Genomic DNA, 27905 nt, shown 5'->3' with positions numbered 1-27905 from the left:
ATGGAGAGATCTCTGCAACTGGCCAATCAGTCCACGGACCAGGATTTTATCCTGCTGGGTCTGTCTGCCAGGAAAGACATCAGGGATGGTTTGTTTGTTATTTTTCTGGCCCTCTACCTGCTGATCCTCTTAGAGAATATGCTAGTCATTTACCTCATCTGCAGCCACCTTGAGTTACTCCACAAGCCCATGTACTTCTTCCTGGGCCACCTCAGCTGCCTGGAGATGTGCTATGTGTCAGTCACCATGCCCAGCTTGCTCATAGGCCTGAGGTCCAGCCCCTGCCACATGTCCTTCACATCCTGCATGGCTCAATTGTTTTTATTCATTTCTTTCATTGGTACCAAGTGCACCCTGCTGGCCTCCATGGCCTACGACCGCTACGTAGCCATCTGCCATCCGTTGTACTACCCACTGCTCATGAGGCCTCAGGTCTGCTGGGGATTGACTTCGTCCTCCTGGGTGGGTGGACTGGTGGTCTCTGTGATCAAGACCACATGCATTGCGAGTCTGTCCTACTGTGGCCCAAATGTCCTCAACCACTTCTTCTGTGATGCGCCTCCTCTTCTCAACCTGTCCTGCACCCACATGGTTCTCATAGAGCTGGTGGACTTCATCTCAGCCATCCTCATCTTCTGTGGGTCACTGATAGTTGCTCTGGCCTCTTATGTGGCCATCAGCAGGGTGCTGATCCAAATGCCTTCAGCTGCTGCCAGCCACAGAGCCCTCTCCACCTGTGCCTCCCACCTCCTTGTGATGGGCATCTTCTACTCTGTGGTCCTCTTTATGTATTCCAGGCCCAGACATATCAGATCCACAGACTTCAACAAGGTACTGTCAGTCATCTACACAGTGGCCACTCCCCTGTGTAGCCCAATCATCTACTGCTTGCGGAACCGGGAGGTCCATGCAGTGCTGAAGAAAACCCTCCGTCTGTGCTGAGATTCTCCAGAGAGCTGATGCCCTCCCTCTCCTGGTTTGAAAAAAATTCATGGCCAAATACACATAAAGAGAATTCAAAGGCAGAGAGAAACATGGCAGAAGTTTCTGGAACATTTTATAAATAGACTTCATAAAATCAACATGAAAAATAGGAATATTATAGGGACTGGCAAGATTGCTCAGTGAGCAGACAATTGCTCTCAAGCCTGATAGCCTGACTCCCTGGGTCTTACTTCATAGAAGAAGTGAGTTGACATCCACAGGTTGTCACCTGATCTTCACATGTGCACAGTGGCATGCATATACTCCAATTCACAAGACAGACAAAAAGAAAGAGTCTTTCTGGGTGGTAGTGGCACACCTTTAATTTCAGCACTCAGGAGGCAGAGGCAGGCAGATCTCTGTGAGTTCGAGACTAGCCTGGTCTATATGAGTAGCCTGGTCTATATGAGTTAGTTCCAGGACAGACTCCAAAGCATAAAGTAACCTTGTCCTAAAAAACAACAACAACAACAACAAAAAAACAAAATAAAAAACATAAAAGAAAGTTTTACTAATTAAAAGGGTTACTATAGCTGTGATAAAACACCATGACCAAAGCAACTTGGAGAGAAAAGGGTTTATAAGGTGTACTCTTCTTCATCACTGTTCGTCATTAAAGGAAGTCAGGACAGGAACTCAATCAGGGCAGGAAGCTGGAGGCAGGAGCTGATGCAGAGGCTATGGAGAAATGCTGCTTACTGGTTTGCTCCTCATGGCTTGCTCAGACTGCTTAATTCAGAACCCAGGACCACCATCCCCAAGACAGAACCACCTACAGTGGCCCATGTTCTCACCCATCAACCACTAATTAAGAAAATTCCCTGCAGGTTTCCATATAGTATGATCTTATGGAGGCATTTTCTCATTTGAGGTTCCTTCTTCTTAGGTGACTATAGTTTATGTCAAGTTGACATAAAACTAGCTGGCACAGAAAGAAAGGAAGAAATAAAGAAAAAAGGAAGGGAATATTCCCAAATAAAAACCAAATGAAAATAGTCTTATCGATAAAGAAATATAACTGCTCAGTAAATACCAGAAGATGGACATCCTGCCTATTAAATGCAAACTTGAGAGATTATCATTTATTCTTTGTGTCCTAACACACATATGCTACATGTATGTGCATGTACAAATAGTTAACAAGATACATGTATAAGAATGGTTACTGTAAATCGTGACATTTGGAATAAACATGTCATGACGTTTAGAATAAACATTATGTGAACAAATGAAATGACTGGAAATATCTCAAAGATCCGCTTGAAGATGATTTGCGTTTCTAACATATATACTGTGAAAAGCTGTGCACCATTCAAAGATAGAACTGGATCTGTGGTTACTGATACGGGGCAGACAACCCGGTAGGTGATTGGTGGTGACGGTGAAATTGGTGATTATTTACACTAATATGCATCTAGGAGTAATTCCGAAGAGATATGTAATGTAGCTAACAGTTGCTAGAAATGTTTAGTCCATCAGCAGGACCATGGGAAACTCACATTTTTTTAAATTTTATTTTGCATGCTTGCTGTTTTGCATTAAGTTTGCATTAGCTTTATAAGCACATTAAGTAAATTATTTTAAAAATGAAATAAGCTAGGTGTGGTGACTCATGCTCTTGCTCTCAGCTCTCTGGAGGCAGACTCTGGGAGTTCAAGGCCAGCTTGGTCTACATAGCAAGTTCCAGGCTAGCCAGCACACATAGTGAGAAATGCTCTCTGAAGGAAAAGCAAAGAGGAGATAAAAATAAAACAATGATCTTTCATGGAATGACTTGCTCATCATACTGCAAGATGTTGGAAATTTTTATTTCAAACAGTAGTTTAGGTTAACAGTTACTCTAGAGAAATTGGTGTGCTCTATGTTTATGAGAATATTAAATGGTATTAACTGAGGAAAAAGTGAAATAAAATTCTTATCATCACTGGCTCATAAGTTGACTTGAAAGTCACCAATTTTCAAGGTCCCACATGTAGGCAATACATATATTTGCTGGAGATAACAAGATTCAGGTTCTCATGCTTCCAGGGCAAATGCTGTATCAACTGAACCATCTCCCCAGCCCAGGGATGGACATTTATTTCACACAACATAGATAATTCATTTAATGACATAGTATCTCAATATGAGATAGTGTTCCATTGTGTGAGTATTCTGTACACAGTTGAACTTGCTGTAGTATAGTGAGACAGGAACTTATGAAGTCCAGATTGGCTTCAAACTCACTGTATAGCTAAGGATGACCTTGAACTCCTGGTCATCCTGCCTCCACCTCTGAAGTTAATATTCTGAATAGAAATGTTTTCAATAAAAGCATAGACTTATGAATTTTTCATAGCTCATTAGATACCTGCATTCTATGTTATTTTCTGGGTAAAAGCTGCCTACACTGATGCCATCACAGAGTCCATAAAATTTCTAATTTTTCATGCATATGATCAAATGTTCCTCAGAAAGTATCCTGACAATTTGATAATTATCTTTCATTGCTAATAAAATTTGTTTTGAAAATGTTCTTATTCACCTTTGGAGTTTCAGTGTGTACACCCTCAGAATGGTCTCTGCCAACATTGGCGACATCCATGGGTAGCTCTTTAAATTGTTATGAACAGTAACTGAGTGAATACTATCTGTTGTTTCAGGTAAACCAATTTCCTCTGAGTTCTTCCCAAGAAAATACTTCATTTAAAATACTACTGTAGTGGCTGAAGTGATGTCTTACAGTTCAGATCACATTCTGCTCTTGCTGAGGATCCAATTTCAAGTCCAAGTCACCCACATCAGGTGGCTCACAACCATCTATAGCTCCAGCTGTAGAGATCCAGTGCTCTCTTCTGGACATTGTAGGCATGCACACATGCATCACAAACACACATACACACACTCACACATTCACACACACACACCACGTTAAATAAACCTATTCAAATATACAAATCAACAACAACAAAAACCTGTTCACCATAACAGACAGAAAGAATGTTAGAGCTTGGGGATGGTGAGGAGAGCTGGGAAATGCCATCTTCTGGATGTGACAAAGCCACTGTACTCATGAACTCACAGAAGCCATGGTTCTTGACACAAGAGCAATCCAGTCAACATGGGTGGGGATGGGGCTCCTTACCTAGCTGTGGAGCTATTGGCCACTGAAAGTAAGCCATTTTTTTTTACGATGTGGACCCTGGCAGGCTGCTCATGCTCATTCAGGCAGCAGTCACTGGTCTCAGATGATTAAGGAAGAGCACACAAAGGAGAAAGGGCACAAGGATTTGAGGGGGTGGGGTTGGGGTATATGATCAAGATACACTGTATACATGAATGTAGTTGTCAGAGAATAAATAGAAGTCTTTCTAAATTTTTAGAATAGTATTCACAGGGGCTGGAGAGATGGATCAGCTGTTAAGAGCACTGACAGCCCCGCCCAGCACTCACATGGTAGCTCACAACTTTCTGTAACCCCAGTTCCAGGGGATTTCCCCAAAGCAGAATCAACCCACATGTCCACTAACTGAAAAATGAGCACATAGAATAGTGAGCATCAATACAATGGATTGTAATTTGGACACAAATGAACATAAAGTACTCGTTAATGAGGCAATGTGTGCAGCTTTCAAAATATGTCAGTCACAATAACCACATATGACATAAAGCCACTACCATAAAATATCAAGAATCTACAAATCTACAGAAATAGGATACAGGTTGTTGGTTTCTTGGGGTGTGGAGTAGTGACTGGTGGGCATTTGGAATGATTTTTAATATGCCCAGGTTTATCTTCAGGGCAAACAAAATATTCTGGATTTGACAAAATATTATGATTATGTAATTGCAAACAAGTTAAGAGGAAAACACTACACTGTAGGTATTTAAAGGTAAAATTTATGGTATCTGAATTGTTTTTTTTTAACAAAAAATAGATATTGGTAATTTAAGGTCCCTCTCCGAGGACTTAGACATTTGGTCAACCTCAGGACCAGTGCATGGTTCTGTAGAAAGCTACTTGGACTTCCTTGTTCCTTAGACAGTAGATGACTGGGTTGCACATGGGGGTGACCACTGTGTAGATGACAGACAGCATCTTGTTGAGATCCATGGCTTCTATGCGTTTTGGGCGGGCATAGATGAAGATAGTGACTGAGTAGAAAATGCCTACTACTACCAGGTGGGAGGCGCATGTGGAGAAGGCCTTGTAGCGGGCAGTGATAGAAGGCATGCCCAGAACTGCCCTACCGATAGCCACATAGGAGGACATAGTCACGAGGAAGCAACCCCAGAGGATGACAATGGCTGAGATGAAGTCCACCAGTTCTGTGAGGGCCACATGGGTACATGACAGGTTGAGCAACGGGGAAACATCACAGAAGAAATGGTTGAGGACATTGGGGCCACAGTAGGACAGGGTGGCAATGCATGTGGTCTTGACCATAGAGACCAGTAACCCACCCAGCCATGAAGTCATAGCCAGGCCCAGACAGACCTGGGGCCTCATGAGCAGGGGGTAGTGTAATGGGCGGCAGATGGCCACATAGCGGTCATAAGCCATGGAGGCCAGAAGGATACACTCTGTGCCTACAAGAACAATGAAGAAGAAGAGTTGAGTCATGCAGGCTATGAAGGAAATGTGATAGAATCCATTCCACAGCCCCACGAGCAGGGTGGGCATGGTGACGGACACATAGCACATCTCCAGGCAGCTGAGGTTGCCCAGGAAGAAGTACATGGGCTTGTGGAGCTCGCTGTGACCGCAGATGAGGTAGATGATGAGTGTGTTCTCCAGGAGCGTCAGCAGGTAGAGAGTCAGGAAGACGGCAAATAGCGCATCCCGTATGTCCAGTCTAGTGGACAATCCCAGCAAGATGAACTGCTGAACCCTGGTCATGTTGGCCAACTCTGGGAATCTCTCCATCTGTAGAAAGACAAAGAAAATTGTTGACATTCCACCCCTAGTAATACACAGTGAAAATCTGGGAAGATGTTCAGAGCACTTGGAGAACCCCTACATGTTTTTCAGTCTAGCATCTGTTGGGGTTGTTATCGAGAAAGGCATGGAAGATTTATGGGGCCCTGTGTCTATCTTGTTCTTACTGAATCTGTGACTTCATACAGAGCATCCAAGAGTTGGGAGAATAATGCATAGTATCCCTGAGTATATATTAAAGCCAAGCAAGTGAATCAGTGGGTGGTAAATTTCTCTTCTGGATAAAAAAGGTTATGGGCCTTGCCAGGTGTGGTGATTGTTTAATTACAGCACTTGGGGGAGTTAGAAGCTTTCCTAGTCTATACAGTGAGTACCAGGTCAGCCAGAGCTTCGTAGTGAGACTGTGTCTTAAAAAATTATGAACCTGGAAGATGACTCAGTGGATAAGGTGATTGCCAACTAAGAAAGAGAATATGAATTTGAATCTGCAGAAATATAAAATCAGATACTGTGACTTATGTCTGTAGTTCGAACACTCCTATGCTAGCTAGGGGGCAGAAATAAGAGATTGCCCAGAAGTCCTAGGGCCAAATAGTCTGTCTTGTACACTGACAAACAGGAAGCGCTGATTTAACAGTTTTGACAGTGAGGACTGATACTCTAGGTTGTCCTCTGACCTCCACATCCATGCCTGCACCTGGGACTGCACACACACAACACACACATACACACACACACACACACACACACACACACACAGAGAGAGAGAGAGAGAGATACACACACAGAGAGAAACACCCTCCATCCCCCTCACAGAGAGAGAAACACACACACACACACACACACAGAGACAGAGAGAGAGAGAGAGATACACACACACAGAAACACCCTCCATCCCCCTCACAGAGAGAGAAACACACACACACACACACACACACGCACACACACACACACACACACACACACACACACACACACACACACAGAGCCGCAGAGAGAGAGAAACATACACACATACCACAAAGATAAAAATTATATTATACTATGTCAGTTTTGAAAAAAGTGTAGTCTTTTTGACTGTTTTCTTTCTTTTTTCTTGGTTTTTTTTTTTTTTTTTTGGTTTTTCGAGACAGGGTTTCTCTGTAGCTTTGGTGCCGGTCCTGGAACTAGCTCTTGTAGACCAGGCTGGCCTCGAACTCCCAGAGATCCGCCTGCCTCTGCCTCCCGAGTGCTGGGATTAAAGGCATGCGCCACCACCGCCCGGCCTGTTTTCTTTTCTTTCAGTAACTGAAACATGCATTGGGTACTCTATAAAGCCTAGAGTAGAGTAATATTCGCTCTCTCTCTCTCTCTCTCTCTCTCTCTCTCTCTCTCTCTCTCCTTCTCAGTCCTATTTCTCCTCCTCTTCACCCCTCATCCTCCTCTTTTGCTGCTTTTGCTTTTCCTGACCCTCTTCCTTTCCCTTTCGTCTTTTTCCTCTCCTCCACTTCTCTTCCCCTTCTTCCTCCCCCTTCTCCCCATCTCTTTCTCCATTTTCTTTCTTCTTGATTCTTTCCAGAACACTGTAAAAAAATGCTATCCTTACCATTGTTTTTGCAAGAAAGACACTATAGAACAAAACACTAAAATAGAGCTCGAGAGATTACCCAGTCAGTAAAGGTGCTGGATCCCAAGCCTGATAGCCTGAGTTTGATCCTTAGCACCCACATGATGGAGAGAACAGATTCCTGCAAGCTGTCTTTTAACTTCCACCTGCATGTCATGGCACAAGCACAAATGTGGGACACACGCAAACACCACACATACACACAGGCACACATACACACAGGCACACATACACACACATGCACACACACATACACACACACATACACACACATACACACACATACACACAGGCACACATACACACAGGCACACATACACACAGGCACACATACACACAGGCACACACACATACACACACATACACACAGGCACACATACACACACATACACACAGGCACACATACACACAGGCACACATACACACAGGCACACACACATACACACAGGCACACATACACACAGGCACACATACACACATACACACACATACACACACATACACACAGGCACACACACATACATTTTTCATTAAAGATTAAAATCCAATTAAATTGGCTTGCTCTAAATCATGTGCCAACAAGGGAAATGGGATCAAATCTCTGGATAGTTTGAGCCCCTGTCCAGCCGTTCTTTCTAATTGTTATTTCTTGGTCAGCATCATTCTAAATGGTAGCAGCACAAACGACAAATGATTAAACTCCTAAGCCAGTGGCTCTCAACCACTCTCCTAATCCTGTGACCCTTTAATACAGTTCCTCATGTTGTGGAGATCCCTCCAACCACAAAATTACTTTGTTGCTACTTCCCAGCTATAATTTTGTTGCTGTTAGGAATCATAATGTAAATTTCGGATATCCAATCCCAAAGAGGTTGAGAACCACTGTCCTAAGTTCTTACTTTGGTCAAAATCTTGGTTTCCACTGAGAAGAATTTTTAAGATAACACAGAACTCTATGAAGATGCTTTTTTTTTTACCATCACAACATCACAATGGAGTTCAGGATTGAGAATAACATACTCAAGAGAGAGGGGAGGGAGAGGGAGGGCTGGTTACAACTGGGCTGTCTGTGTAAGTTCTCAAGTTCTGTGTCCTGACATCATAGGTGTCAGCAGTGATGGAACAAATGCAGAAACTATGGTGTATAGAGACACCGGAGGTTTAGTCAGCCATAGAGGAAAGTGAAGTCATGGTTGCCAAAGAAAGGTTGGCACTGGAGAGCATCATCTGGGGTGAGGCCAGTTTGGATGCTTTATCTCATAAATCTAAAGAAGGATGCCATAAGAGAGAAGTAGGGAGGAAACCCAATGACAACAAATTTGTGTTAAAACTGCCCTGATGAAACTGAATACTAGCGATATGAGAAAAGTCAATAGAGGCAATTATTTCATAGGTCTAATAGGTGACCACTGTGTCTTTCCCATTCTCTATCAGATGGTTCCTCACCCATGCACATCCGAGCACCACTAACTGCACTTTAGAAGAACACGAAGTTGGGAGGATGGTGTATTGCATGGGTTACAGGGAGAGGGTCGGGTAGATATGATCAAGATATTATATCCATGTGCTAAATTGAAAAATAAAAAGAACTAAATTATCTACTCTGCATAAGTAAATTTTTTTTTCTAAACAGAGTTTCTCTGTAGCTTTAGAGCCTGTTCTGGAACTAGTTCTTGTAGACCAGGCTGGCTTCAAACTCACAGAGATCCACCTGCCTCTGCCTCCTGAGTGCTGGGATTAAAGACATGCATCACCACTGCCCAGTGGTAGATAATTTTCCTTGGATCTCAAGATTAGAAATGAAATAAGAAAGTAACAGGAATATTATGGCTATGGGACGGGAAAAGAAGGTGTTGTAAGAAGGGGGTAGTAGGGAGGAGAATATTATCGCAGTATATTTTATGCACACATGGGAATGCAATGCCAAGCCCAGTGCTTTAGATAGTAACTTTTAATAAAGTTAATCAAATTTAAAAATTCTATATTATTTCTGCCATTTCTTAATACTTTTCAGAGGTGAGGTTTGGTCAAATTTCCACTTTATGGGTTTAAATACTGACTTGTAAAAACTATCAAGAACTTGACAATTTTTTGGGTCAAATTTTCATAAAAAAAGATGATACTCTTTCCCAGAACCTTCATGGTAGAAGTCTCTCTCTGTGTCTGTCTGTCTGTCTGTCTCTCTGTGTAGGGCTGGGGACCCGACTGACTCAAGGCTTGCACATGCTAGGCTGGTTCTCTCCCACTAAGCTGTATCTTCAGTCCCTGAAGACCGCCAGAAAAGTTCCCCCTGTCTCGTCACCTGTGGTCTATGCCTAGCCTCTGTCTTAGACAGGACCCCACCATATCAGAACAGCAACATGGGACTGCTTTTGTCTGCTGCTGAACATGAGCGGCCCTCTATTTTGTGTATTTATCTGGGTGGTAGGTCTTTCCACAAACTTACACAAGTGCCTCAAGAGTTAGGGTCAGACTGTCTGCGAAGGGGTTCTATTTGCTGTTGCAAGGGAGTCTTCATCCTCCAGTCTCAGGACAGATGCCAAAGCTCTGAAGCATCTGGCAGCAGCTTCCCTGCCAAGAATTCCTGTTGTGCTCCCCTCTCCCTTGTTCCCCCCACCCCGGCTTCTCTGGCTCTGCCTTTGTGTTTCATTCTGTTCCCCTTGCATAGCAACCTCACTCACTGCTTAACTCTTCTATGAATCTCTTTCTGGGCAACGCTTCCTTTCTAACAGATCGAAAATTGGCACAGCACTCCATAAAAATCATACAAATGTCTACCAGTGCCTCAGCACATCGGGAGAAACAGAAGACACACCCAATTCCATCTGTTTTCTAAATATGAACCACTCAGTTGCTGTGCATAGCCTTATTCTGTCTGCTCTCCAGAGGGCTATAGGCCATGGTGTTTTCCTAAACCTGTGCCCTGGAAAGGCTACTAACGCTCTTTCAAATGCGGGACAGTCATCTACTCTGGCGCGTATCATTTCTCTGCCTCTCAAGGAGGGAGACACATCATGTTATTAAAGTCTTTACTATAAGGCGTGACCTCGTAAGTTAAATGGCAACAGGTTGTAAACCTCTTGTCTTAAATAATATTCAGGGTTTTTTTTTCTCACCAAGGCTATTGGCTAGAACTCTTCAATAGTCATTAATTTTACTCCCTTCCACAAATGCTTTTGAAGGGAGGCTTTGAACAGAGAGAGCAGGACACAAGAGCTATGGATGCATTGCCATTTGAGAAGCTGAGCTTTTAGCATCAAGATGTTTGAAAACCTTGAATTCATATATCTCCAGGAATCACTTCATCTATTTCAACCCATTTTGTCTTCTCTGTAATGTAGGATCATTTCTTTTCTTTGAAATGGAGAGATTCCATAATAGTCTTCCATGCTTGCCCAGCCTCTCATCTTCAGGATGTTAGCTGAACCTCTGCTGAAAACAAGAGGTTGAAGTCACCCTGACAGACTAGCTCTCCCTTGTAAGTGCGTGATCTTTAAGAATCCCCGACACCTTCAGGTTGTCAGTCTCGCTATCTCCACCCATATTGCATACATTTTTATCATGTAGTTGTCATGAACATTAAATCACTATCGTTCAAGTATTTGGAGCTGGTACCTAACAAACAATTACGTGTTCTACACAATTTTTTTCTATAGCAAAGCATATATACCTGTTTTTACATACATGGATTTCTAGCGCTCTCAGGCTGGCTGAGGTGGGATGACCACAAGTTTGAGGCCAGAATGATCTCAACTAAAGAAACAGCATATTCATTCTGCCATTCCTTGTATTGGTTTTTGGATAAGGTCATATATCCCAAGCTGGCTTTGAACTTGCTGTCTAGTGGAGGATGACCTGAGCTTATGATCCCCCTGCCTCTATATCCTACGTACTGAGATGTCAAGTGTGTGCCACCCTCCCTCTTCTAGTAGTTGCCTGGGTTCAAGCCCAGGGCACCTGCTGGCATGTTAGGCAAACACTTGACCGGCCGAGCCTTACCCTTGTTTTCACTCCCTCAAAGAATCTCTCTGGATCACCTCACCTACCGGTTGATGGTAGATAAGTGCAGATCCTTTCTGGCTGATGCTAAACGTGGAGTAGGCTTTGGTGGTGGCCAGTAGAAACAGCTGGCTCAAGGGGGTGACATCAAGGATTGGAGCCTTTTGGTGTATCTTGGGAGAAGTTGTCTTTGGTCTTAAACACACACACACACACACACACACACACACACACACACACACACACACCTGGGTTTCTGCTCCTGAATGTCCCAGTTTCTCAGTTGGCTATACTGCTAGAGAAGGCAAAGGAACAAGTTTAAACCAGCTCTCTAGACCTGAGAGGATTCCCTGGTCCCTGTGGATTTAGAAGAAGTAAAGAAAGGAAAGCTTCAGAGAAGATGCAAGGTAAGCACCGACATCTGAAACTGTCCTATGACTGCCACACACACATTGCAGTGCGTGCATGTGGACACACACAAATCTATGCACACAAACAAAGGAATTTTGTATCACATTTTACTTGGTTTTTGAAATTAAATATTCATATGAGTTAAGCTTATTTTTATGGTAAAACATACAGGCTCTATAAATGGCTTAACTGTTAAAAGCATTCACTGCTCTTGTAGAGGACTCAAGTTCAAGACCCAGCATCCATGCTGAGTAGCTCATAACTAACTGCTGGTAACTACGCTCCAGGGGACTCTGATGCCTCATGAGTTCTATGGGCACCTGCATTCCCATGCGTATACCCCACACATAGACATACAAGTGTATACATACTTAAAATAATAAAAGTTATTTAAAACATGACTTATCTCTTTTTACTGTCTCATATTTGTCTTATAATTAAACTATTATTATATAAGTACTATTGATAGGAATTAATTTGATTCTCTCTTGTTGCAAATGATGATTCAGTTAAACTGTAATTTTTGTACAATACTTTTCTATCCTTGTAGACTCTCACAGGCTCACTTAATAAATATTTATGAGCTAATTATCAATAACAATTACAGGACTATGAAATATGCATGTGTGAATGAAATTAAGCATATAAAAATGAGGGTGACAAAATATGTGTAATTAGTCAGGAGCTTTAGCCATTTTCTCCTAGTGATTTTCCAACTATGTCCTCTGGGTTTTAGTTAGCATTTCAAGGTTACTTGTGGTGGTTGGGCCATGAAGATTTGAATGAAGGTGTGAGAGGTTTGCGTACAAAAGGTGATGATCAAGGCCAGTGAAGGGTCTTCTTCAGCACAGTGTGGACCTCCTTATTCCTCAGACAGTAGATGATGGGGTTGCAGAGGGGCGTGACCACCGTGTAGATGACGGACAGCACCTTGTTGAGGTCCATGGACTTGATGCGACTGGGGCGGCAGTAGATGAAGAGAGCTGCTGAGTAGAAGATGCCCACCACCACCAGGTGGGAGGCGCACGTGGAGAAGGCCTTGCGTCGGGCAGCAGCTGATGGCATCCGGAGAACGGCCATCCCAATGGCTGAATAGGAAGCCAAGGATACCAGGAGTGTCCCACAGAAGATGACAATGGCTGAGATGAAGTCTACCAGCTCTGTGAGGGCCACGTGGGTGCACGACAGGTTGAGGAGAGGGGAAACATCACAGAAAAATTGGTTGAGGACATTGGGGCCACAGTAGCTCAGGCTTGCAATGCATTTTGTCTTTATTGCTGAGACCACCAGGCCACCGAGCCATGAAGACAAGGCTAAGGCCAGGCAGACCTGGGGCCTCATGAGCAGGGGGTAGTGCAGTGGGCGGCAGATGGCCACATAGCGGTCATAGGCCATGGAGGCCAGGAGGGTGCACTCTGTGCAGATGAGAGAGACAAAGAAGAAGAGTTGGGTCATGCAAGTTACAAAGGAAATATGGCAGGGTCCCGTCCACAGCCCCACGAGCAGGGTGGGCATGGTGACGGACACATAGCACATCTCCAGGCAGCTGAGGTTGCCCAGGAAGAAGTACATGGGCTTGTGGAGCTCGCTGTGACTGCAGATGAGGTAGATGATGAGTGTGTTCTCCAGGAGCGTCAGCAGGTAGAGAGTCAGGAAGACGACAAACAGGGCATCCCTTATCCCCAGCCTTGTGGGAAAGCCTAAAAGTACAAATTGCTGGACTCTGGTCATGTTGGTCAACTCAAGTGATGTCTCCATCTGTGGAGAGCAAATGACATTATTTATAAACAAGCACAATAGCACAAGCTTAGGAGGATGCCCACATTTCCTGGATAAATTATTGGTGCTGGCAACTGTCCAGAAAGGCAGAGTGTTAGCCAGTTTTTGAAAGAAACTGTAGCCCGTTTCCTATTTGTATTGGTTACTTTTCTTGTTGCTGTGATGAAACATCATGGCTAGGGCAAGTTAAGGAAGAAAGAGAGAGCTTACTCCAGCTCAAAACTCCAGGGTGGTTGGATGGGGGAAGAGAGAGTTTACTCTAGCTCACAGCTCCAAGGGGTGGGTGGGGAAGACTTTGTCGTGGTAAGAAGCTGTGGCGTCAAGTGGCAGACACGGCAACAGGAACAGGAAGCAGAGAACATACATCCTCAATGGCAAGCTTGAAACAGACAACAAACTGCAAGTGGACTGGGGCTCTGCACTCTCCAAACCCACCTCCAGTGATGCACTTCCTCCAGATAGGCCATTCCTCCTAAATTTCCCCCAAAAGCATCACCAGCCAAGTGGGATGAGGTCAAATACTTGATTCTATGCAAAATGTTTCTTCATTCAAATCTCCATACACATCCCCTAAATCTGTGAACACACACACACACACACACACACACACACAAATGTGATTTTTGAAAAAGGGTTTGCAATATGACTCAGCTTACCCTCTAAGATTCACGTGGTGGGAGCAAGCCTGAAACTTTTGACCTTGTAGGAATAATGTCTCCAAATAAAACAAGAGTAGCATTTATTTGTTGTAATAAATGAAGCAATGAATGGCAAGCTCTGTACCAAAGAAGGAACTAGAAATGTCATCTGTCTAGATATTTTGTCTATCGAGACAGGGTTTCTCTGTAACTTTGGAGCCTGTCCAGGAACTTGTTATGTAGACCAGGCTGTCCTCAAACTCCTAGAGACCTGCCTGCCTCTGCCTCCCAAGTGCTGGATTAAAGGTATGTGCCACTACTGCCTGGCTCTAGATGGTTTTTTAATTTTCTTTTTAAACTCCACACAGAAAGTTAGTCGGATCTATAAATCAAGAGTGGTACAAGAGTGTTAAATGTGATTTTATTTTCTATTGTTATAGTTTGGAGCTTGGGAGATAGCTCAACCAGTGAATTGCTTATCTTGTAGGCATTAGGACTTGAGTTCTGTGCTAAAACATGGGCATCGATCATGCATGTTTGTAATCTCAGTTGTAAGGCGATGGCTGCAGGGGGATCCTTGGGCTCTTTGACCGGTCACACCAGCCTACTTGGCAAGCTGTAGGCTGGTGAGCAGCTGTGTCTCAAGAGCATGTGGAGGGTGTGTGAGAGATAGCTCAGTGATTAAGAGCACTCACTCCTTTCCAAAGGCAATGTTGATGCCATTTTTGCTGCTTTTCCTCTTTCATTGCATGCAGGATCCTTTGCAAGCAGCTAACATCTTTGGGTATAGTGTCTCTCAGAATCAAACAGGCCCATAACATCTGACGCAATGTTTATCAGAAAGTTTGAAAATTGTGGAACACATTTATTATTTACTCTTTTTAGTTCTTCTGTATCTCTAAAATAAAAAGCATTGTCTTAATTATAAACAATAAAGCCTAGTTATTTTTCTGTTGCATTAGAAATGCACAAGACTCAAAGTGACACATCTTTTGTTCCAAGTCACAGTCTGGGAGTGAAATGAAATATGACCGTGCTTCAGCACTGGGTGGATTCCATTGTCCCCCACCCTCATGCTCAAGACAGGAACCCAAGCACTTTTCCACCTCAGAGACTTGGTTAGAGTGGAAAGGTTCTCCTTGATGCAGAGAACCATGCAGAAAATTAACTCTGACATTTACTGAGGTCCATAGGTATTCAGCAGCTTGGGATGCTGGTTTCTTGTAAGAAACAGATAATGAATAAGTGAGTGAATTAAAAACAGAAGCAATTTCATACGAGGTAAACTATGGTGGTCCTGGAAGAGCAAGATGCAGGCCACTGAAGTCGAATGGTTGAAGAGGTAACCCCTGAGCAGGGAGAACCAACTGACCACGAAAGCAGGTGAGCCAAGTGTGGTTCAATCAAGATGCTACGGAGCAGTGGGATGCTTCAGGGAGGGGAATCTTTCCCTTACTCCCTCCCCTCTCAGATTCCCCATCTATTGAGCTTCTAGACTATTCTCTTCTTTGGGTGATGTGTTCCAGTCTCTCTGTGGTGTCTGCTCCTTGCTTTGTATATTAAAAGGTGTCATCAGTGGGAAAAACAGTGTTCATGTTCCCTCTGACCCTTCTCACCTGGACTAATTTCAGACTGAAGGTGTGAACACCTTCAGCCTCCAGATTTGAGACCCCTGTGGGATTGGGGGACCCTTGGATCCATTTTCATACTGATGAAAGAATGGGACAAAGTTTAGACTGATTCTAGGCTAACTTGAAGATGAGTTACACAGTAAAGTGTTGATAAGTGTAAGGACTAATTTCATTCTTCAGAATACAGTCTCTCTCTCTCTCTCTCTCTCTCTCTCTCTCTCTCTCTCTCTCTCCAACAATTAAAGAAAAAGAGGCTGTGAATTTGAAAGAGAGCTCAAGGGCAGGGGTGGTCATGGTAAGATGATTTGAGGGATGAAAGGGAAATGATGTAATTATGATCTCAAAAAATATTAAAAATTTACTCATCAATTTATGGACACATAAGTTGTTCTCTTTTCTGGACTTAGGGGATAGTGTTGAAATAACCATTAAGCTGTGAATTAAAAACAAACCAGGCTTGGTGGTTCATGCTTGAAACCACAGCAGTGGGAGGCAGAAACAGGCAGGTCCCTGGGGTTTGCTGGCAAGTTCTAGGCCAGTGAGAGACCCTGTCTCCAAAAACAAGGTGGACAGTTCCTGAGGAGCAACATCTGGGATTCTCCTCTGTCCCTAAAAGCACATGTACACGTGTTTACAGGCATCTGCACACACAAACACATACATCTGTACCCGTGAGCACTCACACACATGAGAAAGAAAAACTTAGATTAATTCTAATCCTTGTGTCCAGTCACTTTTCTCAATATTCTAAGTGATTCTTTTGCCTGTGCATGGGACTTGTTTCCTCCTACTGGATTGCCTCACCTAGCCTGGATAAGAGAGTATATGCCAAGTCTTCTAGCATCTTGTTATGCAGAGTTTGGTTGATCTCACTGGGAGGCCCGTCTTTTCCTGAAGGGAAATGGAGGAGGAGGGGTGGGTCTGAGGGAGAGGGGAGAGAGCGGATGGTGTGGCTGGAAAGTGTTGTATGAGAGAAAAATAAATAAAGTAAAAGAAAAACATGATGAAGGATGCTCACCATGGAGCAGCAATAAGAGCACCACATTTTAAGTTCTTTTTTTCGAGTTGGTTGTTGTTCTAGTTCTTTCCATGTGCACCCATTTATTCCCATAAACTCTCTGTGGAGACACCACTTCCACCCCATCTTTGAGAAACGAGCAGCTTCCCTAAAACACGGAGTATGTGTAGGTGTGGGCGTGAGCAGAAGCCAGAGGCCAGCTTCCGGGAGTCTGTTCTTTCCTCCACTGTGTGGTTCCTAGGAAGTAAACTTAAGTCATCAGTCATGGCGGCAAGGGCCTTTACCCATAGAGACATCTTGTCAGCCTCTAGTTGTATTTATTCTTTGAGAATTTTATGCATTTATACAATATGTTTTGAAAAGAATGGGCCAGAGGCAGCAGATGAGACTTTGGGACACGGTGGGCAGCTGTACCTGGGAACTCAGGGGGTTGGGACAGCATGCCTGAGACCTGTCTGTGTAAGCCCAAGCTGGGCGAATTCCCAACTGGAAGAGGAGAGCTGGGCACGGAGTCTCACCCCAGGAGAGGAGAGGCGCTGCTGGCGACTGATAGCATCTGAGAAAGGGGGAGTCAGTTTTTGTTAAGACTGTAGGTCCTGGGGAGTTGGCCATGCGCCAGTAGAAGGCCACACACACAAAAATGCATGGGCAAAACAAATTAGACTTAATCGGTGTAAATACAAAAGAGGGGAGTAAAAGGGACACAGGGTTGGGTGGGTAGGAGAGTCAGGGTAGACCTGGGAGGAGCTGGAGGAAGGGTGAACAGGATTAAAACATTCTGTGAAATTCTCAAGGGATCAGTACAAATGGAGAGATGGCTCAGAGGTTAAGAGCATTGCCTGCTCTTCCAAAGGTCCTGAGTTCAATTCCCAGCAACCACATGGTGGCTCACAGCCATCTGTAATGGGGTCTGGTGCCCTCTTCTGGCCTGCAGACACACACACAGACAGAATATTGTATACATAATAAATAAATAAAATATTTAAAAAAAACCAAAAAATTAAACAAATGGACTTTAGATGAATGGAGTTCTCAAAAGAAGAAATACAAATGGCCAGGAAATATTAAAAAAAACGCTCAACATTTTCAGTGATCAGGGAAATGTTAAATAAAGTACTTTGAGATTTTATCTTATCCCAATCAGAATATCTAAGACTTTAAAATTATTTTTTACAACAAATGCTGACTTAGTGGTGAGGAAAGAGGAATACTTATTCACTTTGGTGATTGTGCAAACTAGTAATGGTTAAGACTCTAAAAAAATTCTACTGTAGTCAGGCAGTTCATGGCCTTAATCCCAGCACTTGGGAGGCAGAGGCAGGTGGATCTCTGTGAGTTCGAGGCCAGCCTGGTCTACAGTGAGAGTTCCAGGAGAGCCAGGAACTGTTACATGGAGGAAACTCTGTATTTAAAAACAAAAACAGAAGAAGATTTATGTTTTGTTTGTTTTTACAACAAATGATGTCACGCAGTGAGGAAAGAGAAACCCTCACTCAATACTTGTGAACATATAAGCCAGTGCAGCTGCAGCTACTATGGAATCAACATGGAGGCTCCTCAAAAGGAGAAAAGCAGACTGATCATAAGACAGTCAGGCTGCTCCCTAGAGTTTTCCCCAGGATTCCACATCCTACTAGAGACACTTGTTCACCCAGGTTGCTCTACTCACAAGAGCCAAGACAAGGTTTTGAGACAGATCCTCTTGGGAGTCTGAGGAGCAGGAACTGGGAGGAATATGGGCACGCCAGCCTTGTTACAACCTTTATTCTTGTTACAGAGAATCAGGTTCTCAAGGATCCAAATTTGGAAACATTGGGGAACATTTGATCTTAAAGACACCGGCCAAGCATAAAGGCCATGAGCTAACCGGGTCCAAGAGTCATGGGAGAGCTGAGTGTATGACTTCATACAGAGCATGAAGTTGAGGTTCTGATGAGAATCCAGCAGTCCACAGTTTCCAGGCATAAAATCTCCTATTCCAAATAGCATCTCCTGTCTATTATGCAATTATTTTTCCTTTGCCTTTGAACCAAGCATTCTCAAGTCCATCTGCATTTTATGACAAATGATATGAGTTTGAATTTTGCCAAGTCTTTCAACAGTTTTCAAATCTACAGTAGGCACGTTGTCACTTTTCCTCATGCAATTACCGAGGAGATTATATTGCAAAGCACAGCCACATGGGTGGTAGCTATCATTCATATCAAAGCTCATGCCAGCATCCACTGTGGTTGAATGGATCTATCTTTTTCTCCAATTGCGGTCCCTTCTCCAACTGAACACTAGCCTGATCTGAAGCAGCTGTTCTTTATTTCTTATGAAAATGAGCTTCTCAAGAAACTGAGTTTGGATTCTAGTGGTAATCTTAAACAAGAGTACTGACCCAATGAGCTTCTGGATCCTTGAGTAGATTTGCCTTCAGTGTTTACAAAGGTCACCGTTAGTGCTGGAGAGATACCTTAGACTATAAAGTGACTTCCATACACGCATGAGGCTCTGAGTTCAGATCCAATCACCTGTGCACAAACTGGGTGTGGTTGCATGCACCTGTAACCCTAGCCCTGGGAGTGGAACATAGAGGATGAAAGCCTGGAGCTTCCCAGTCAGACTGTTCAATTGGTCATCTCCACATTCAGCTAGAGGACTCGTCTTAAAACTCAAGGTGGAGATAAATAGAAAGAGACACTTGACATGGCTTCAGACTTGTACAAAGCATATCTAGCACACACAAACACACCCATGAACACACACATACATTTACATGCTCATATACACATGCATACACTTGCATACACACACGCGCACACACACAATTTCCCAGGTTGATTACTGGATGAGGGAAACTGTCTACATTCTCTAGAGTATGTGCTGTGACCTTCTCCTCCCGTGCTTCTTCCCCTCCACTGAGATTCTTTACACCCCACTCTGCCAGAATCTGACTTGATCTTTTAGTATCAACTCCACACTCTCCTCTTTCATGTATCTTTTTGTGGCTATATAATCTGACTGATGACCCAGAAGTATTTATATTTCCATATATGAGCATTAGAACTACTGCAAATGTACCACCAAAGGGTCACCACAGCACCCTGAGTCCAAGAACTAGAACATGGAAAAGCTGATTCAGCAGGAGATACACGTGTAGCCCTGTGCTGTCTTCCAGCAGCTCCTCTACATAGTGAGGAGATGATTCTACTCCCTGGAGGAGATGGAACCATGATGCTCTTTATGTACTTTCAAGAACTCAATGCTCTATCTTTTTATTTTTTAAATCTGAAGCTAAAGAGATGACTAAGAGATTAAGGGCATTTGCTGCTCTTGCAGAGGACTCGAGTACAATTCCTAGCACCCATGTCAGACAAGTCTCAAACACACATGACTCTACCTCCAAGTGAATGATGCCCTCTTCTAGCCTCTGCAAGTGTTACACATGTGTTTACCCCACACCTAGACACAGACAGGCATAAAATCAATTATTATAATTAAAAAGTTAATCCATATTCTTGAATTGTTTTTGCTCCTATTGATGAAGGGGGAATGCAATGTGGAGACCACTTGGGTTCTGAGTTACAAAGAATGTATCTGTTCTAAAAAAAATTTAGACTTTCTTACATGAGAAAGGACAAGTCTGTAAAGACCTGTAGATCACTTCACTCCATGGGCATTTAAGAAGTAGGGTCATTAGCTAAAATATTGGTGACTGATAAATTCTGGAAAAGGGGTGGTCATTGTCTTCAGTATTGAACCTACTGAGATGCCTAACTGGATCCTATGGAGAGTTTAAAAAGGCATGAATGCTAGAAAGGGAACTACGGAGAGAAGGAGGTTAATAGGGATGGGAGGAGCATTAAAGAGGCCAGGGATGTTACACTAATCAGCATCCACTTTATACATGTAAAAGCTGTCAAAGAACAAACTCAATAAAAAGACAGGGAACTAAGGATACACACAAAAACAAAATGCATCTGGAACTACTGGCATAATGGCAAGCAGTTGGACTTTATTCTACAAGCACTGAAAGAGCTATGACTCTTGGACAGCTGGTCAACATACTCAATCTTGCTTATCTATTCTGGGATGTAAGAGGGCTCAATCGTTCCCTAGAATGAGCTGAATCTATTCAACAGTAACCACTGCATGCCAGCTCTCTTTTGGGTATTATAGCATCATGGTTAAGAGTTTTGAATCAGACAGAATGTCTCTCCCACCCTGACTGGACCCCAGGAAGCCACTTAGATGGGCCATGCTTCATTACTAACTTGTAGATGCGATTATCTTTACCGCCTCTTCATCAGTTCCTCTGATGCTTAAATTTGTTTATGTTTCCCCCAACAGTCAATATCTGTGTTCACTGAACCTCCTTGCCTTCACCCCAACGAACAATGGTGGATCCTCTCACCTGGTGGCCACAGGCAGCAGGTGCCGGTCCTTCCTCACATGTGTGAAGGGAGGTTCTGCTATTCAGCTGCTGCCCAGAGTATATGCCAAGAGACAGGCAGACAGCCCTTCAGTACATCCAAGGAGCAGCTGCTCCTGGTGCCGAAATAGACCCTCCAACCATACCTCCCATTCTGTTCGTGGCTCTGGAGGTTCTGAAGGGCTGAGGATACTGGCTGCAGTAAGATGAGGAGGAGGAACACAGCCTTAGAAAGAAGCTCTGGACCTCAGAGACTTCCCTGCCCCTGAGAATTTGGAGGAGTGGCAGGAAAGAATGGATTTTACTGATACCTTTTAGAGATTTAAGTAGAAAGGCCTGCAGACCACTCTCAGAGCGATCTTTTTTTAAAATTATGTGTATGTGCTCTGTGTGTGTGTGTGCGCGCGTGCGCGCACATGCATGTACATGTGGGGGGGTTGTGTTTGTGAGTGCAGACACCTGTAGTGGCCACAGATGCACCGGAGCTGGAGTTCCAGGTAGTTCTGAGCCACCTAACATAGGTGCTGGCAACTGAAGTTGGGCCCTCTGCACATGAAGTGTGTGCTCTCAAGTTCTGAGTCATCTCTCTGGGCTGATTTCTTCTTCACTGTAAAGACCATGCTTGGAATGTGAAGTATGTAAGGGAAAAACCCTGTTTCAGCTTTCAGTTAATTGACAGAGTATAGAGAAGAATGCCAACATGGAGCAGACAACCTGTCTGTATACGGGTATATAACCTGTTTAAAGAAACATGGCTGGCATTGAAGATCCACGAAAGAAACCTGTTTAAAGAAACACCACTGGTGTTGAAGATCCAGTAAAGAATGGAACTATTCAGACAAGGGAGTTAGTCTTCCATCTTCCTGCACAAAGCAGCTATGTGCACAGATAATACAGGCCAACAAATAGAAAAGACATAAAGCCGAAATTTATTAGGAAGAGGAAAGAGACCAGCAGGGTATGGGAGGAAGACAGTGAAGGTCATGAGGGGTAAACATGATCAAGTACATTATATACATGCAAGAAAACGCCATAATGAAGCCATTTGTACAATTAATATCTGCTAATACAACTTTAAGCTTTCCTATCACTCACTCACATATCTCTGTGTGTATCTGCACATGAGTGCAGGTGGAAGGACGTGGCAGATTCCCCAGAGTGACAGTTACAGGCTATTGTGAGCTGCTTTGTATATGTGTCCTGGAAACTGAACTCAGGTCCTCTTGCAAAAGCAGCAAGCTCCCTTAACTACCAAGCCAACTCTCCAGCCTCTTGATTTTTTAAATTTAATGTTGATACCCACCATGATACAAATTGTTTTCTTTTTTTATTTAAAAGTGCATTGGTTGCCTCACACTTAATATGTCTGATCCATCCATTAGTAGATATTTAGGTTGCAAACACTTTGCAAATGTTAAAGCAACAAGGATTCTGCACACCCAGCTACCTGCATTTTCCAGGACAAATAGATACATTCAATTAAAATGTATTGGTCTCCTAGGAATAAGAATAATGGGATGCTCTAGCTACATTCCTTGGGTTATGACTTAAGAAGTGGATCACTGGCCACTAGCCTGTATTTGTCTTGTTTTCGGTTGGGCTTTTCTGATTGCTCCTTAGGTATTTCAGATTTAGGTAGTGTTTGGTGTGTTGCTACCACATATTAAACAGAAAGTTTTATTCTATTTTTCTTTGTACTTTAAGGTCTATGGAGTTTTGGAGCCAAGAAATATTTGTAGTTCTTTTTTTCAATGGTTTTTAGGATCAAACCCTGGGTCTGTGCATGCTATGATAGAGGTGCACCACTGAGCTACATCTCCACATCTCAAGGAATTTTTGGTCCAGGGAGAGAAGAGTCCAGAGTTGTAAGACAATGGTCAAGGCCAGTGGAAGGTCTTTTGTAGCACAGTGTGGACCTCCTTATTCCTCAGACAGTAGATGATGGGGTTGCAGAGGGGCGTGACCACCGTGTAGATGACGGACAGCACCTTGTTGAGGTCCATGGACTTGATGCGACTGGGGCGGCAGTAGATGAAGAGAGCTGCTGAGTAGAAGATGCCCACCACCACCAGGTGGGAGGCGCACGTGGAGAAGGCCTTGCGTCGGGCAGCAGCTGATGGCATCCGGAGAACGGCCATCCCAATGGCTGAATAAGAAGCCAAGGATACCAGGAGTGTCCCACAGAAGATGACAATGGCTGAGATGAAGTCTACCAGCTCTGTGAGGGCCACGTGGGTGCAGGACAGGTTGAGGAGAGGGGAAACATCACAGAAAAATTGGTTGAGGACATTGGGGCCACAGTAGCTCAGGCTTGCAATGCATTTTGTCTTTATTGCTGAGACCACCAGCCCACCGAGCCATGAAGACAAGGCTAAGGCCAGGCAGACCTGGGGCCTCATGAGCAGGGGGTAGTGCAGTGGGCGGCAGATGGCCACATAGCGGTCATAGGCCATGGAGGCCAGGAGGGTGCACTCTGTGCAGATGAGGACTATAAAGAAGAAGAGTTGGGTCATGCAGAGTGTAAAGGAAATATGGTAGGGCCCCATCCACAGCCCCACGAGCAGGGTGGGCATGGTGACGGACACATAGCACATCTCCAGGCAGCTGAGGTTGCCCAGGAAGAAGTACATGGGCTTGTGGAGCTCGCTGTGAATGCAGATGAGGTAGATGATGAGTGTGTTCTCCAGGAGCGTCAGCAGGTAGAGAGTCAGGAAGATGGCAAATAGCGCATCCCGTATGTCTAGCCTAGTGGACAGTCCTAGCAAGAGGAACTGCTGAACCCTGGTCATGTTGGCCAACTCCAGGGGCCTTTCCATCTGCAGAGACAAACCAGTTGTTAACATGTGTCCTTCATAGTAAAAGTAATTAGAAAGTTGTTCAGTGATTCGAGCCTTTAGGGATTTAATCATATAAACGACTGCTTGATGTGGGCAGTCGATGGACAAGCTAAAATTAACCAGACCAGCTCAATATAAGAGATTCAGTTTTAATAAACAGAAAAAAAGGGAAACTCACACAACCAGGGTTCCAGCGAACACCAGGAGCGCAGAGAACAGAGAGAGCAGGGCGAGTGCACCTGGGTGTTTTTATCTTTTTTTTCTTGGCCTCAGGGGGACACACCCTAAAAAATGTGATTGGCTGAACTTCCCCATCAACTGCTGGAAATTGGCTATGAGAAAGATTCTTTATATTCTTGAGATAAATGCTACAGCTGCTCACCCAAATGTATAGAAAGAATGCGACCAACTGAACCTCTATGATCCACTGAGCTTTTCTTTATGTCAGAAACGTGTCATGATGACTCTGCTATTTTATTCAGCACTGTTAAGTCCTGGTATGACTTAGGTACTTCTTTTTTTGAAGATTTATTTTTATTTTATCTGTATGATTAGTACCTGCATGTGTATTTATGCATCACATGCATGCAGTGCCCACTGAGGCCACAGAGGGCATCAAATTCCCCTAGAACTGGAATTACAGATGTTTGTGAGCGACATGTGGGTGCTGGGACTTGAATCTGAGCCCTCTGGAAGAGCAACCAATGCTTTTAACTGCTGAGCCATGTTTCTAGCACTCCTGACTTAGTCTTAAATGACATAGTTATATTCTTTGCCTGTGTCCCACAAGGTAAGTACATCACAGCCAAAGATGACCCAGTATGGAAGCGCCTGTAGCTCATCTCAACTCCATTACTCTACTAATTCCATTGGATGACATTACCCATCCCCAAACCCAGACCAGAAACAGTCTCCAACATCCAGACATACTAGAGATTCAGAAAAGTATACAATTTGAGAGTGCTTCTTGCTTTAGAGTGTCTAGCATAGATTCTGCCTGCTGGGATTGAGCTCCTGTGATGAGATCGGCACCCAGGCAGGGGTCTTCTTCTTACTGTTGTTGTTGCTCCTTTTCCTCACCCTCCTCCTCATCCATTTCCTCCTCCTCCTTCTTCTCCTTCTTCTTTCTTTTCCCTATCTCTCCTTTATTCCTCTTAAATATGGATATTTTTATATTGCTATTATTAGCAAATACATTTACTAAACAATTCAAAGCAACAATCTTCTCTTCTGTTAGGAGCTGACTTCTTACAGGACATAGAGCCCATGAAAAGAACTAAAGACAGGGATTTCGGATGAATTTAGAGCAATCATAGTGCTTACAAACCACATTATCTCGATATTGAAGACTACTCATTCATAAATGAGTATGAGTCTAATGAATAAGGGGAGATGCCCCTCACCTACCACATAGAAGAGACCAGGAAGAGCATTTTAACAAAGCAACAGCAATGCTAATGGTTTGAGGATGAGGGGAACTGCCTCAGAGAGCCTGCTTCACCATCTAGCAGATTTTCTCCACTTTAGATTTTTTTTTTCAGTTTCTAATCTGGTTTTCTCTTCAAGGAAACATCCCCAATTTCCTTCCAACATTCCATTTTTTAAAAACTGCATTACTTAGGTGTGCATACGTGCGTGTGCACATGCACCAGGTTCATGTGGGAAAGTCAGAAGACAACTTACCAGACTCAGTTCTCTCCTGCCACGTGGATCCTGGAAATCGAGCTCAGGCTATCAGGCTCAGGGGTGAGTACCTTGACTCCCTGAGCCAGCTCACTGGTCTCCCTCAAGCATTTCTCATGGACAAAGCATTCATGCTTCTCCCAGAATGATCACTGCTTTGTACATCGTCATGTGACCTCACCATGGGAAAACAGAACAAATACAACTGTCGTTCTCTCCCAGGTCGACTGAATTCTTTTTTTTTTTAAATTTATTTATTTATTATGTATACAATATTCTGTCTGTGTGTATGCCCAGAAGAGGGCATTAAGGATGGTTGTGAGCCACCATGTGGTTGCTGGGAATTGAACTCAGGACCTTTGGAAGAGCAGGCAATGCTCTTAACCTCTGAGCCATCTCTCCAGCCCTCGACTGAATTCTATGTTGTAAAATTATAGCCTCCAGATTTGATTCCCAAAGTTCTAGATGATAGATCACTGACAGCCTTTGTTCCAAGTTTTTTGCCTGTGAAGATAAACTAGTTCATTTTTTTCCTCTCCTCTTCTTTTCTTTCCTCCCCTCCCTCCCTCCCTCCCTCTCTCCCTCCCTCCCTCCCTCCCTCCCTCCCTCCCTCCCTCCCTCCCTCCCTCCCTCCCTCCCTTTACCTGTCTCTGTAGATATCTCAGTCTGTCTGTGCTCTTTTTTCTCTTCTTCCCTCTCCTGTATTTCTCTTAAGTACATAGGCATTTGATTCCATGCCTTGCTAGGATAAGTAAATATATTTACTAAATAATCACCTCAGTATTTTTATCATCCTTTGCCCTCAGTTGGGCATTTACCAAACCAGGTTCTTAGAAGTATGATTTCTGTCAACATCCTCACAAATAGGCACACGTGTCTTTGTAAACACCAGGCACATTCAATACCTCAGTATTTTTACCAAAAAATTATTCTCGGACAAATTCTCTATCTTCACAGAGCTGATCCTTCCTTTTTTAGTAGATTCTAGATGGCTCCTTTTGTGGGTCCCAGGGTCCCAGTTCCTTACTAGAAATTGTTCTCCTCTCTAAGCCCATCACAGAGATCAAAAAATATTCCAAATTGCCTTCCAACCTCCACATCCCAGCACAGTGCCTCATACAGTAACGGCATCTTAGGAGACCAACAGAGTTAAAAATTTCAGCAAGGAGTGGGGATGGGCTCCCAATATTCCACCCCCAGCTGAGTACCTTGATGGAAGCAGAGGGATAAAGAATTGCTTTTCTTTCGCGGGTGTGGGGATTTTCCTTGTTAGATTGCCCATGCCCTGATGGATGATCCCAAACATAACACATGGGCAGCACTAATTGAACTTAGTGGGCTTTAAAATAAAAAGATAGGATGTTGGTTGGAATAGAAACAGGAGGTATGTTGTGGAGAGACAGGGTGAGCTGGAGGGAGGGAGTGGGGTAGATATATATTAGCCCCTTAAAATGTCTATAGAACTATAGTTGCCTGGTGTGCATATGATTTCTTATCTGAAGCTGAAGCATTAAGCTCTGCTATTAGTAACTTGCCTAAAGCACAGAAAAGGCTGTCTAGAGCTAGGGTGTGCAGAGAACTCTCGACACGTGAGTGACAAATCTCCTCCACCCCATGCTTCATCTCTTTTTCTTTCTCTGTTTAGCTTCTAGGTTTTTCCAAATGTTTAACATTTTGGTATAAACAGATGTTTATTATAGACAGCATGAAGCTGAGATCCACAGTGTCAACAGGTCTTAATTTCAGAGGAATTTTATAGGACCTGTGCTTTGGCAGATGTTAGTTGGGTACAAGTCCAGTCGCAGACCCTTACATAGGCTCAGAAACTGCACCAAATCCAGCTATGTCCTATATACATTTTTTCAAGCAATTGGGTATATAATCAATTATCCTCAAGAATTTATTGGGAGAAAAATCAAATCATAGCTATATCAAGGACAGGTATAAAACACAGACCAATGTGACCCCTGAAAATGATGCTTAT

At 43.6% G+C, this 27905-nt stretch overlaps 4 protein-coding genes across 4 annotated transcripts; 1 reads left to right on the top strand and 3 right to left on the bottom strand.

The window, feature by feature from the left end:
* LOC142860906 (olfactory receptor 6Z7-like) lies at window positions 1–942 on the top strand. Its single transcript, XM_075992820.1, has one exon. The coding sequence runs from the start codon at window positions 1–3 to the stop codon at window positions 940–942; it is 942 nt and encodes a 313-aa protein (XP_075848935.1).
* Window positions 943–4951: 4009 nt separating this feature from the next.
* On the bottom strand, window positions 4952–5890 carry LOC142860920 (olfactory receptor 6Z7). The gene has a single exon (XM_075992845.1). It carries the CDS (start codon window positions 5888–5890, stop codon window positions 4952–4954), a length of 939 nt encoding a protein of 312 aa, XP_075848960.1.
* Window positions 5891–12737: 6847 nt separating this feature from the next.
* LOC142860934 (olfactory receptor 6Z7-like) lies at window positions 12738–13682 on the bottom strand. Its single transcript, XM_075941284.1, has one exon. The coding sequence runs from the start codon at window positions 13674–13676 to the stop codon at window positions 12738–12740; it is 939 nt and encodes a 312-aa protein (XP_075797399.1). The 5' UTR covers window positions 13677–13682.
* Window positions 13683–23278: 9596 nt separating this feature from the next.
* LOC142860915 (olfactory receptor 6Z7-like) lies at window positions 23279–24217 on the bottom strand. The gene has a single exon (XM_075992832.1). The coding sequence runs from the start codon at window positions 24215–24217 to the stop codon at window positions 23279–23281; it is 939 nt and encodes a 312-aa protein (XP_075848947.1).
* Between the last annotated feature and the right edge of the window lie 3688 nt (window positions 24218–27905).

Source organism: Microtus pennsylvanicus, chromosome 1, assembly GCF_037038515.1.
Source record: "Microtus pennsylvanicus isolate mMicPen1 chromosome 1, mMicPen1.hap1, whole genome shotgun sequence".
Taxonomy (NCBI): Eukaryota; Metazoa; Chordata; class Mammalia; order Rodentia; family Cricetidae; genus Microtus; species Microtus pennsylvanicus.
Note: the sequence above shows the minus strand (reverse complement) of the source record. Positions and strands in the feature narration are given on the sequence as shown.

Coding starts and splice junctions, on each gene's coding strand:
- LOC142860906 (XM_075992820.1), top strand. CDS start 1: ATGGAGAGATCTCTGCAACTGGCCAATCAGTCCACGGACCAGGATTTT.
- LOC142860920 (XM_075992845.1), bottom strand. CDS start 5,890: ATGGAGAGATTCCCAGAGTTGGCCAACATGACCAGGGTTCAGCAGTTC.
- LOC142860934 (XM_075941284.1), bottom strand. CDS start 13,676: ATGGAGACATCACTTGAGTTGACCAACATGACCAGAGTCCAGCAATTT.
- LOC142860915 (XM_075992832.1), bottom strand. CDS start 24,217: ATGGAAAGGCCCCTGGAGTTGGCCAACATGACCAGGGTTCAGCAGTTC.